We start from the raw sequence: 14,383 nt of genomic DNA, 5'->3' as shown, positions 1-14,383 counted from the left end.
GCTCATGTACCGCTGTGACGTTCCATCCATTTCTCTTGCAGATTAAAGCCAAGCTCAAGCTGTTTGGCTGTCAGTACCAGAGGAAGGAGACGTGGGTACTCATTTCCATATACTACTGACTAAGACTGCGCCATGTAAATAAAGCAGGTATCAAACGCCCGCAAAGGAATATAGTACAGCTCTGTCCGTATCCCCCTGACTCACATACACACCGAGGTACGTAAACGTGCTCAGAGACAAGAAGACAATTAACTGCACTCAAACCTGTTGGAGTGTGAAACTCCAGGTACTGGTTTGTGAAAAGCAATTAAACTCCGACAAGCTGAGTGTGTTTGTGTGTGTGTGTGTGTGTGTGTGTGTGTTCATGAATGTGTGCAAGATAATTAGAAGTAAAGTGAGAAACAGTGCTGAGAGCAATGAGATTACTTCACTGACGTGATGCCGTTTAGCTCCGCAACAAATCTCAGCCCTGGATCAGACCCCGAGCTTCCGATGAAAAGGAAAAAGAATCATTCTAATGGTTGAGAATGAAAATATTGGCAGATGTGGAGTTTTTGATAGTGGTATTTAAGAATGAATGTTCTCTTTAAAAGGTTGTTGGCATGATAGCTCAGTAACATGCACTCTGACCGCTCTTTTTCTTTATACTGTACAAAGAACTCTTTGAGGGCTGTGGTAACTTCAGATGTGTGTGTGTGTGTGTTTACTGTTCCTCCTGACAATAAAGTTCAAAAGAAGTTCCCCCTTTGTTCATGTTTGATGTTGGTGAGTCATTTGAGAAGACAACTGGCTGAAATTCAGTAAACACACGCCTGTGGCAGAAGGTTCCGTTCTTCAGATCTGACTCCTGAGTTTCTAGCATTCAGTGATTTATTCCTCAACCTTTTTACAGCCAGAAAAAATATCTGTTGTTTTGAGGTGTCACAAAAACAGCAGAGAAAGCACAAACCAATGCCAAGGCTACTCAGTTCCCCACACCACCACCAAAATCTAAACATCCTTGGGTCATAGTCTAAAATCTTAGGAAATCATCAAAATCCTGGAGATAAAACAGATAAAAAGACAAAATGTGAGCAAAATAGATTTGTACTACATTTATACAAAACAATGGTACAAATATGTATCTTTACAGAGCTGTCAACTCAAACAAGCTCGACTAGCCGGACAGCTGTTGACTCTTTTCCATTATACAGTTCGATGTTTTGTTTTGTTTTTCCATGAGGGAGAATACCTGGTGCTATTGTGTTACCTGCTCTAGCGAGGTGCCAAGCAAGCTGACATCATATTCATAAATGTGGGAGTGTACGTGAATCGTCCTTGAAAGGTTTTATAACTGGTCCAGTAGATTACCTCAGTCACGACAGGCAGTGTTGGCTGCTGTGTGATCTTACAGGGCAATCGTGCTGGAGCATTAGTGTCAGTCACTGAAAGTCTCACACACAGGTCTCACGTGTTCTTGCGTAGTCTCGCGAGACCCGAGAGGAGTTGTTGACCAAGAGAAAGCACCAGATCAGAAACTCCGTTTTTATCATGGCTGATGCGGACAATGAAGATGAGCCATTTGAATTTGAAGGCGGATCCTATTTGTTTAAACATGGACAAAGAGCTCAGAGTGGACAAGCGAGAGGAGGGAGGCAGAGGGTGAAGTAGCTGCTGCAAGGAAACTGGTGGTGTTTCTGTTTCCCCTTCAACAGAGGAGTCAGCACTGCCAAAAGACGGCGAGCCGAGTCACAACCCATTCAGCTGTATTTTAGTTCAGTTCAGCTCAGGAAGTACTGAACGATTCTGTGAGCAAATCTTTTTAATTAACCGATTCTAATGATTCAGTTCCACCAAAAACAACCCGTCACTAGTTTGTGTTTGTGTCGCATATAAAACAACGTCACTGCCATGACGACCCTGTCCATAATGAGAAGGCACTGTGAACTATGAAGTAATGGTAAAAAAGACGTGCCTGATACCAAACCGAGTGCAGTCAAGTCGAGCAGTATAATGGAGTGACACGAGCACACACAGGCTATAGTGCTAGTTATTATCTCGCCAGCTATAGTTGACCCAATAGCCACAGCTGCCTATGTAGAAGAGAAGGGTTTAGCCTGAGTGAGTGCTCATCAACTACACCTCCACCTGCGACCATGCAATATACACATTATCATCAATTTGACTCTAAATGGGTCCATAGTTTGCAAAATGGCCACGAAATGTTTCCTGATATAATAACTCTGGTGGGGTTTCTCCCCCGATCACCATTTAAATCAATGCCTGTTTCACGCACATTGGATTTACTGATGGATTTTTTTTTAAACTGTTTGGGTTAATAATATTATGGCAATGTAAAGTATATCATATGCATATGTGTGTTATTTGAAAGAAGCTTCATATGAATATGATTAAAAACCACATGATATCATACATAGACCTACTAAAGAGGTGACATCTTCACAGGTTTCAGCTGTGTAACGTCACAATTTGATGGTATTATAATAATCCCATAATGTTCCTATATAATAACCAGCTGCTTTAAATTTAGAGGCAGCCTTTAAGTTATTCATCATTTTCCTATTGTTTTCAACTTCATATGCTTATTAAGGTCTGAATGTGGAGGAGTTATCTCTGAAGTGGCGTTGCCTTCACTGCCTCTTCATGTCACTGCGGTGGCGCAGCTGTTCCTATCAGCCGCCCAGCAGTCATGCTATGTCTTCAAAGCAATCACCATAATATATATGCACATGGGAGCTGAACAATGTAGAATTCAATTATGGCATGCATTTTACTTGTTTATTGAGTTCTTTTGTTTAACTTATTCGGATTTGCTTTCATTCACAGCCGTGTATGAAGCACTCGGATATTGAATTTCACGTCCTCAGAATAGGATCCTGTCGTGTGCAGAGCGGAAAAGCCTTACAGCTTAAATCAAATGTTCCTGTAATATCTTTGCACAAAAAAACAAAACGTCCAAGTCACACGTAAATAAAATAAACAACATACATTTTCCAGTGATCATTGATATTCTACCATGTTTTAAATGCATGTGGTGTGCTGCTGCCTGTCGTGCACTGTGTCTTTTTTTTCCAAGATCTTTCTAATGTTGCTGATCTGCGATGATGACAGCAAGGATGTGTCGGCTCCGGGCTGAGAGGACACGTCGGTCCGTGGTGATGACCCGTATAAATGCTGCAACAACCACTTTATGATAGGTGATGATGTTAATGCTACCTTTTGGCTACTACAAAGGGAAACTGAGGTCATTCATTTTGACAAGGTGCAACACAATTTGTGAAAAGTAAAGAGAGTCCTCATTTCGAGGTGGCTGAAAGTGTCTGGACTAAGTGGAAACCAACGCGATGCAATCTGTGGGTTTGTGAAGAACTGTTTTGATGAACTGAGTGATTTTTTTTTGTTTGGAGGACAGTCAGTCATATCATAGCCACACCCCAAAGCATAATCTGCTTTATTTCCTCTTTGAATCTAATGGGTGACTCACACTGACCGGTTGGAAGCATCGTCTGCATTGTAAGTCTGTTTTCTGATGTTGGCTGTGTCACTATGACAAAAAAATTAAATCATCCGCAACTGGGAGAACAACCAAAAAGCTTTGTTTTGGCTGCGTCACGTTTAAGCTGAAAACATAAATATGATTTGATTGTCTGCCGCTTGTGTTGGAATATTCACTTGGCGAAGCAACGGATCCACAATGCAGCGTGGAAGTTCAAAGCAAATGAGATACATTTACCTTGGTTCCTCTCGCGTGCACATGTGTAACTCATGCTGTCATTTCGATCATGTAAATCCACTGCAGTGATTATTGAGAGTCAGAAAAAATACTATGCACTATGGTGTCCACAGGAAGTGTTGAAAATCCAAAGACACCTACAGCTGCAGCTGCAGTCCTCAGGCAATTACATGAGAAACTTCTCATGTAGTCACACTGCAAACCTTCACAAATTGAATATCTGATTTGTTCGAGAATGAAAAAAAAAAGGAAATGGAAGACACGGACATTTCAGTTGACTTTGAGGTTGAGGAAAACACATCAACAAGAGACAGAAAACCTATGGAATGTCGTCTTCCTGACGGAACCATCATCTTTACGAGCTGGCTCTAATGATGTTCCCGCCATGGAGCATTGATGACAACTTTGACTGCAGCGATGAAATTTCCAGCAGTAGCGGTGGTGCTGGTGAGCATGCCAATGAGGCTCCAGGCCAGGATGAAGATTTTTCTATTTCAACACATTCACATCAAAATGCAGGCACATTTGCAATGAATTTTAATACAAAGTCAGGACAAGGTCGTTGATGTTTAATCCCTCATGGCCCCTGTGGCTTTGACTTCTGTACATGACTAAGTGACAATGAGTGAATTAAAGTTTATTTGGCTGCTGCGCATGACTTCAGCATGTTTGAGTGCAGGAGACAAAGATTTTGTCCAAAATCGCTTCCTCAATTCCTCCTCCCTATGTAGAGGACTAAATAGTGGGCTCATTACATAAAAAAAATGTGTCCACAGCAGCAGAAGCCCACGCCTCTGTACCGTATAAACTCTCAGGTTAAAGTATTACTGTTCCTACAGAATTGAATATTATTTTGTGACTACTACAATTTCAGTTACTTTAAATCAAGCCTGCTAAAGTTTAGATTCAGATGGGTGATGTCATGACTTGGTTTCAGATCATGTGTCTGACATCCACATGACATAATTGTGTCCTTTATGGTCTTATGTGAGTCAAACACACACTGATTTCAAGCATCATTATTCCTATTTCAACATACGTGGGTTTAGACATTTTATATCTCCCTTCCGGTGAAACTCCTGAGTGTGTCCTTTCTTTAGACGCGGAGAAAGCGTTTGACCGGACAGAGTGGGCATATTTATTTGAGACGTTAAGGAAATTTGGCTTTGGTCCAAATTTTATCACCTGGATAAAATTACTGAACTCAAACCCCACTGCTTCTGTCCTTACCAACTCTCAGCTGTCACAACCATTTAACCTCTATTGGGGAACCCGACAAGTGTGTCCTCTGAGCTCCCTGTTATTTGACCTGGCCATAGAGCCGATGGCGATAGCAATCCGCAGTTGTGAGAATATCTCTGGTATATGGAGGAATGGAGTGGAACATAAAGTGGCCCTATATGCAGACGACTGGTTAAGTTTTATCTCACGTCCAGATATCTCTCTGCCTGCCATGTTATCCCTACTGAATGATTTCAGCCAGTTTTCAGGACACAAATTAAATTTAAACAAATCTGAACTTTTCCCTGTCAGTGAGGGGACACCGGCATCAGACTACTCCAACCTCCCTTTTAGGATTGTGGAAAACAAATTCACTTACTTAGGTATTACACTTACGATGAAGCACAAGTGTCTTTTCAAACCTTGCTAAATCACACAAGGCGGTGCCTGACCCAGTGGTCACCCCTTTCTATGTCTTTGGTTTAAACGGCAAGCTCTGTCTTTCGCCTCTTTCCTAGCCAGGTGTGCAATATTGCTGCGATGGAAAGACACTGTCCCGCCCACCCATGCTCAGTGGTTGAAAGAGGTTATGTCTTGTCTAAATCTCGAAAAAAATACATTACTCAATCCGGAACTCCAAAGAAAAGTTTCAGAAAGTGTGGGCACCCCTTCTGGAATACTTTCATAATTTTAAAACAACATAGGGACTGGATCCCTCACACTTTGCTTTTGTTTCTATGCTACCAATACCAAGTGTACAAATTGGCATGATGCCTGCTTTTGACCCATATGTGGGTTCATAATTCATATATATATATATATATATATATGTATATATATACATATATATATATATATATATCATATATATATATATATATATATATATATATATATATATATATATATATATATATTCTCTTTTCTATCTTGTTTTACTTTATGTTACTTTTTCAGAGTAAAACCTGACTTCCAGCTGTTACGTGTACCACTCCGGGAATTAAGCACAGTTGGTGTTTATTCTGTTTATTCATTTGTGAATGTGTCTGGCCAGGTAATGATATGTTTTAAGGGGTGGGGTTGGGTTAGATAAGGTTTCTTGTTTTGTGATTTTGTAATTTTGTAATATGTTAAAACTCAATAAAAATATCTTTGAGAAAAAAAGAGACACTGATTGAAAGCTATTGCCAGGTTGTAGGAGTAGGTGGTTACTTCTGGCTCCAAAAAAACACAAATTTTGAGCCTTCAAAAATATGGTATATGGTATGTGGTATACTGTTTCTATGTGGTAAAAGCATGAGCACAAATGTCATTGAAACGAGGTACGAGATTGTATTAGACTGATAGATAGAGGTGGAAATGAAGCATTGGTACACCCATTCTGCACTGGGTGTTGATGTGCGTAAATGAGCTTAATTGTTGGTAGTGGTGTGTCAATGATGATCTGGACTGTTTATACAACTCTTTGCAGGGCAATGGTCACTGATAGTGATCATATCACAATATGTGATTCTGCAATGACAAATATATAGATATATATACTGTATATCTGGGTGTCACGTGGTTCTGTTTTCTATGAAACCGCCATTTTAGCAGCCTGAGATGCAGCAAACAGGAATGGGATCGGTGCTGGATTCAACCAGTCAGAGTTCACTGTGCTCTTTAAATCCATGGAGATCAATAATCTATTGCAAAACTTGACAAACTGAATATACCTGATCTTCATAATGCCAGTGGGCGTGTCGGAGACGTGACCTTGGTTGTGTGACATCAGCTACAGAAGCTTTTTTGCTAAAGAATACAAGATGCTGCTAAAAAGAAGGGGTAAGATTCTTTTCACCACGCTAAAGAAGTAGAGACACGGTCACTGGCTGGAAATCTGTTTGGAATACCAAACAGATTTGAATATAGCTGTATTTAGTGCCAGCTCATTAATTGTATGTGACAAATCCTGACAATGATGTATGGATATTTTGCCCCATAACTGCTTTGAAGATCAACTCCAACATTGCACAAAAAGTTAGCGACCACAAATATAAACAACTATGGGGCAGTAACCACACATCCACTATAATGAAGCTCAAGATATGCACGCTCAGCAGAAAAGCCCATCAACTCTCTCCCCCTTAGTGTCTTATTTATTCTTGCCGCTGTTCTCTCTTTCTTCTCTGTCCATGACGGGATACACAAGCTGTATTTTACATTATGCAGATGACCAGTCAACACTTGGTTTCCTCAGATGAATTATTTATTCCAGTCCAGTGATTCTTCTCATGATGAAGAGGAGGAGAGGAGTTTCAAAGCTTAAAGAACTAGATTCAAGCGAGCAGCAAACACAAGCAGCTACAATGTCAAGTGAAGTTTATCGTTTCTCATAATTCTCACAATCAATCTGTCAACTAATGCTGACATCCAGCTTAACCATTGGTTGCCAGTACAGACTATAATGTCAGGTACTTTGTAAACCTCCTACAACCAGGCACCTACTAATATAAGCTCAATAGCTTTCAATCAGTGTCTATTTGTCTCTAAATAAGACCATACAAGACAAGATGGACCTCATGCGGACGCCAGACATCACATGACAACAGTCATGACGTCACTAGTATGAATCCTCCAGAGTCGCTGTTTGATGTTGAGGTCTTGTTGTTGCATGCATCTGGGCTGCTGCTGGATGATGCCAGCTGCAGTCACACTAAATGGGACCATCATTTATAAAACAAGCAACTGTGTGCTATTGAAGAAGACCTGGGTTAAGGTTAACGAGCGACATAGACCATTAACTCCTCAGGAAAATGTTTGTTGATGTTAGAAATCATTTTCACACAGACTGTGATGAAAGTTGAGTTATTTTTGCAACCACTTTTTACACATGGTCTATGCAAGACATTGGTGATCAAAACTAAAACGTTGAGCAATGTTATGAATCAGAGAAGTTGGTTTTAAATTGTATCACATTTTATCACATATAAACAATGTTGGCCATTTAAAAGAATGCATGTTTCAGACACTTCCACATTGGCATCATGTCTTTGTTCAATTATGACATAATGAGTTGGCCGTTCAAGGTTGATTGACGTCATCAATCCAATCCAACTTATTTATTAAGCACTTTAAACAAACCACAATGGACCAAAGTGCTGTACGGAATAAATAAAAGGTTCAAAATTAGATAAAAAATACAATAAGAATTAGCAGCCATACAATAAAAAACAATAAATTATATTCAAATTAAAATATGTAAAATAAATAAAAACCAAACGTCTCATGAAGTGTCAAAGGCCAAAGAGAAAAGGTGGGTTTTAAGATGTGAGTTAAAAACAGACAAGGACGAGGCCTGTCTTATGTGCAGAGGCAGAGCATTCCAAAGTTCCCCTCTGAGCTTCTGCTTAGTTTTAGCAGCTGATCAGCTGACATGAGAGAGCGAGCGGGTGAGTATGGATGTAGAAGCTCAGAGCGGTAGGGCGGGGCTAGGCCATTCAGGGATTTAAAAACAAATAAAATCATTTTAAAATCAATCCTGAAGTGTATGGGCAGCCAGTGGAGTGAAGCTAAAATGGGGGAAATGTGCTCATCAACTATCACTCGACGCAAGTTGAAATCACAGTGAAAGACACTTGGCGATGTCGGTACATACAAGGCTCCTAAAGACAAATGCTTAGTGATTTGAGGTTTCTGACGACATGTGGTCTCAGGCCCTAAAGTCCCATTGACACACAAAAGTGCATTAATATATAGATCCATCCATCCATTTTCTACCAGTTTATCTATCCTCCACATGAGGGTCATGGGGGGAGCGCTGTGCTACTCTCAGCTAACAGGGTGATAGGCGGGGTACACCCTGGACAGTTCACCAGTCCATCACAGGGCCACCAAGAGACAAACAATTCACACTCACACTTATGGTCAAGTAACAGTGTCCAGTTTACCTAATCCCCATGCATGTTTTTGGACTGTGGGAGGAAGCCGGAGAACCCGGAGAAAACGCCCGCACACAGAGGGAGAACATGCAAACTGGGTCTTGAACTCAGCTTCTTGCTTCTTCTTGCTGCAAAGGCAAGAATGCGCTAATATATAGATATTTAATAAAAATATTAATCAGCAGTTGGTTCTGACAAACCATTCAACTTGCTCATGTCCATACTCAGAACAGATGGATCTCAAGCTGATACTCGCAGGACCACAACCACATGACTACATCCATAAATAAAACCTGTGCATTCAATCTGTGGGTTGTTGACAGACCCAGAGTAAGGACTGCTGTATGAAATAAGGTGCGGTTTTATTAGCCTGTTTTTGTGTGCATTTTTGATTTAGACATAGAAAGCAGTGGATGGAAACACAGGAAATGCAAAATGAAATCACTTACTATCACTTAAAAGACTTCATGTTTGCAGGTGTAAAAGTTGGCCGATGGATTAAAGGTAAATGAGAGTAAAAGCAACTGAAACATTCAGTGAATGAAAGATATCACGCCTGAAACTTGAAAATGTGTGTACACAGAAGTGTGTTTCACAAAAAAGTTTTTGTTTATCATATAATTTATGATCCTTGTCACCAATTTCAATCTCTGCCTCTGAAAAACGCTGCCAATTCATGTTGCATCAACTCCAGGCTTGTGTGCCATTGCCTTTGATGCGCTCTCTTCCTAATGCCTGTTCACCCTCTTCATCTTCATTTATTTGTCTATTCTTCAAACACACACAAACACAAACACCACGAGCGCTCCCTTCACATCAGCCACAAATCATCTCGTCTACATCCGAGCGTCAGACAGTGACACATTGGACACAGAATAACTTAAATGTAATTGCCACAAATTGCATCATGTCTCAGTTCAGATGCCATCTTACATAATATTCTGTAGATTTGTATTCTGTTGAGCATCATCATCATCTTGCCATTTTCATTCTCTGATGTTATTGTCATAACAGCAAACACTGTTATTGCCCGTGTTGTTGATTTGATGACGGCTGTTTGTCGAGCACACGCACATAACACCCATAACCAGAGATGCAGCAGTCTGTGTGTACTTAACACAGACAGTGATTCATGTAACACAGACATACAGTACGTTACGTGACAGAAGACAGGAAATGATGTAACTATGTTCAAATAAATGACGTATGATTAGAACCATAGACTCCAGACTGTATATAAAATGCATTGCAAAACAAACTCCATCATTTGTCATCTATTTTCCTCTGGAGGGAAACATAATACACACATTTGACATCATATTGTGGTAAATAGGAGCTGACTCTTCATCCTAGGCCTCACTTTTCAAACTGGATGGCTACGTCCAACATCCATAATGTTTATATAATGACATTGTTATCAACAAACCATATTGACGTGAATTTCCATGATGCCTAAAAGTTACCATTACCAAGTATTGCCATACTTGAGTAAACTCTACTCTACTCTACTTTAAAAAGAACATCCAGTATGTGCGTGGCAGAGATGGCTGACATGTCTGGGTTCCTGTATGTTCACATTACAAACATGTTTGTTAACTGTGCCACTGTTCTGTTCCATTTCTTACTTCATTTATTATGTCCTGATATGGAAATGGTCTGAATCACAAGTTTTGTAAATGTTGTGTCAAAGTAAATAAATAATAATCTCATCCACAGGCAACAATGATGGAGACGACAGGACGGCGAAGCAGACACGTCCAACGTGAAGCCGTGTCAGATTAATTCTGCTGAGAGTTTCTGTCTCTGTAACTTGGTAATAAGCCCATGACCAAATAACACACTTATAATGATCTCAAACTTAATTCAGGTACATTCGGAGGATTATTATTTATTTAGAAGAACATGTACATAGTGTATGTGAGGACCACACATTGCAAAAGGTTAATATGCTGGTGGTCAAACCGTGGAACTCAAGGCTTCATACCTGAGAGCACATCCTCTCTAAAGATGATGCTTGTCATAAAATTGAGGTGATTGAATATTTAGAAATGGAAAAAATAAATAAATAAACATCTGGTACAGTCAATGGAGAGCAATGAGCAGCAGGCAAAAACATGTGTGACTGTTATGTTTAATTATCACGAGCCCAAATAATAAGACATTAATAAAAGCCTGACACACACGTGTTGGAGAAAGAGTCAGAAATCTTTGCCTTTCCACTTTAGTTAGTGCTCTCAGTGGAGCTTCCGACATTTAATCAATCACTCACTTTTCTGATTAATCTCACAGTTACTGGGTCAATGAAATGTTAATGGCCGTGACCTCTTCAAATCATTGTGTATTGGTTTTTGCATTGTTTGCCTGATAAATGGCTGAAAAGATTCATTAATACTGAAACATGATTCATTTTCTGTTGACGCACAAATCACTTAACAGTCATTTCAATATTAATTACTGTTTAAAGCAAATTTGGTTTCTGGTGTGTGTGTGTGTGTGTGTGTGTATTTTTAGGTTATTCAAATACTTTATTTTCATAATGATTTAAGGAAACGAGTATTTCCTCTTTGTGAAGCTTCATTGATCAGATGGTTTTGTTGGTTAGTTTTGTTTTTAACAGCAAAGAAGTGACTGAAACATAATAAAGCAGATTGCACACATTTATCTTTCTTGACAAAACTGGTGCCTATATTACCCATAATGCAACTCAACCACCAGTGTTAATTATACAGGCTATTTGTATGTTGAAACACCTTCATAGAATTAAATAAATCAAAATAAAAGAGTAAAGCCAAGACAGCTTAAGACTTATATATATACATATATATACATACATATACTTTTTGGTACCGGTTCCTAACTGGGTCGGTACCAGGGTACTGTTAATATTATGGACAAACGGTACTGTTATCAGTACTTTTTTTCATCACCAAACACTTAGAGCGCGCTCATAGTATGAAGCTGAAGGAGTGTGGCGTGTTTGAATGCTATAACAAAGTTAGCAGCCCGGCTAACGCTAAAGTTCTGCCTACGCTGCAAAGAAACATAAAATGGCTGACGTGACTATATAAATGTCAGAATGGACGTAAGAGGCAAACATAAGCCTATTTATTAAATTATTCAGTCAGTGATTGTGTTCTGTGTGAATATTCTTCCTATCATAAAAATGTTATGCTTCATTGGTAATGGCTGTATTACCAAAAGTACAAATATTTTCATATGGTGGAGATGGAGAAATTGCCGCAGGTGCTCAGTCACGAATGAAACAAGAGCATGCTGCCATGCAAATCTAGTGAGAAGGGTTTATTGGACCATGACCATATTACTTATTATTACTGTTCTCCTCCAGACATCCACATTTGTCTTTTGTAATATTATAACCTCCTGTTTGAGACAACATTCAAACCCAAATATCAATGTTTAAATGTTCAAATCACTATCACAAACAAGTTGTAGTATCATCATAGTATCATAGTATATTTTCTGTTCTTCTAACCTAAAATGCAATTTTTTTTTTTACTGCTTCTTAGCCCAAAGGGAAGAATGTGTGCATGGAGGTCACGCAACAAAAACCACGGCATGACCTCATGTTTCCCGCTCGACTGAATGGATCCGTTACAACTAGGTTCTAATGAGCGTATTCAATTGTCTGCACCGTGAAAATGTGGTGTACATGTAGAGTTTAGGTTAACCACAGGCCACGACAATTTAAGGGCAAAGGATAGTGTGAGTGTGGGAGTGTGTGGCTACAGTTCCCCCTGCTCTAACACACAGCACAGACAGAAGTCACAGTTAAATAAATTATAACAAATGATATTATAATTAACTGAGGATTAGTAGGTGGTGAAAATAACCATTTAATTTCATTAGCAACTCTCTCGCTGTCATCCATCAACAGAAACAAACACTCCATTATCCCCGCAGATGGCAGAGATGCAGTGTGTGTGTGTGTGGTGGGTGTTGTTTCTGGCACCCTTGGATGTAAACCGTGGGTAAATAAATAATGAAGAGCAGTGGGAACTCAGAGAGAAACCATGGTGACAAGATTGTCTCAGTTCAGCAGTAAAGCCAGTTATCACATCATGACATGTACACCAAGGCATCCCATAATCCTTTGGCTCAGGGAGTCACGCAGTGTTCAGGTTAACTGAGGTTTTTAATCATTTAAAAAAAAATAAAAATAATTTCTTGATTTCACTTTCTCACTCTCTTGCTACAACATCTGAGTCCTTCGATCCCATCGTCTTCATTTTTGGATATGATTAAATCAAATCTGGGCTACGAGAAAAGAGGTCAGATGTATAAAAATACACCAATTGTTGATACTGAGGCTGAGGTAGGAAGACAGCAACACAGACACACGGAGGCAAATGCCTCACAGGAAGGACTAAACTGGTTACTTCCTGTTCAAAACCCACTGAAAATTGCTCAGTCCCAATGTCCACCCCCACAAGCTCTTTGTCCCTGATGGTCGCCTTGTATAACTTGGCATCTTTGCAGACTTTGTCTAAGGGAATTACCCAGAGTTCATTGTACTGAGGGTCAAAAACTAATCAGCAACCAGACAGCAATGTAATAAAACACAGGAATAATCAAAGCATAGAAGGAGCGACCGACAACCAGTGCCCAACCCTGAAGCTCACATTAAAGAAAGAATGTAAGAATATCCTATTCATATTATGAACTCGCCATTCGTTACATGTTTTGCATAATGATTATATTTTGCCTATAAAGGTAATTGTTCTTTTTTTCAGATATCCATTCACACTTTAAGTTAACAGAAAGTGCTTTCACATTTCCATTCTCGTTCTCTATTCAAGTCTGTGAGTGAAAAAACGATCTTTGTTTTCACTTTGTGTCTGCAAAGAAGCGAAAGCATCTTCGAGAGCTTACCTCTGAAGTGTGTGTATCTTGTCAGCCGTGATTCCTCTGAGCAGCTCCTCCAGCAGGTCTGAACTGTCGGACAGGAGCACAGGTGGTTTGACGGCGGGCGTGTGAGTGAACCAGCCAATCAGGAGACCCAGGACAAAAAGACCTGCTGCCGCCAGGAAGTACCTGTGGAGATTAGAAACATATACTTTGTATAAGTCATAGTAGATCTGGCATGCAGAAAGTGAAGACAATGTAAACGTGCCTGAAACCTCACTCACTCACTCCCTCACTCACTCACTCACGCACTCACTGTCTACCACTTTATCCTCCACATGAGGGTCACGGGGGCTAAAACCAATCCCAGCTGACATACTGGGAAAGAGGCGAGGAACTCCCCGGCCAGGTCAGCAGTCTATTGCGGGGCCAACATACGGAGACAAACAACCATTCACTCTGACATTCACACCTGCGTGTCCAATTAACCTCTTCATGTTTTCCACTGTACTGGAGTACTCCATAAAGAAAGGACCTCGGTCAAACCAGCGACCTTCTTGCCACTGCTTGTCTGATTGTATGTAAAGATAATTAGATTATAATGACTTATAGAGTCACTTGTGACAGGCAAGTCAAATCATTCACT

General features: G+C 39.9%; 1 protein-coding gene across 3 annotated transcripts in view; it reads right to left on the bottom strand.

Moving 5' to 3' along the window:
* LOC122780425 (inactive N-acetylated-alpha-linked acidic dipeptidase-like protein 2) overlaps positions 1-14,383 on the bottom strand; it is a 351,291-nt gene that overhangs the window by 212,522 nt on the left and 124,386 nt on the right. For all 3 annotated transcript variants that reach the window (XM_044043362.1, XM_044043361.1, XM_044043363.1), the window contains exon 5: positions 13,765-13,926. In XM_044043362.1, coding sequence (XP_043899297.1) covers positions 13,765-13,926 — 162 coding nt within the window. The remainder of the gene's footprint in view (positions 1-13,764; positions 13,927-14,383) is intronic.

This window comes from Solea senegalensis, linkage group LG14, assembly GCF_019176455.1.
Source record: "Solea senegalensis isolate Sse05_10M linkage group LG14, IFAPA_SoseM_1, whole genome shotgun sequence".
Taxonomy (NCBI): Eukaryota; Metazoa; Chordata; class Actinopteri; order Pleuronectiformes; family Soleidae; genus Solea; species Solea senegalensis.
This window is presented reverse-complemented; position numbering and strand designations above follow the sequence as displayed.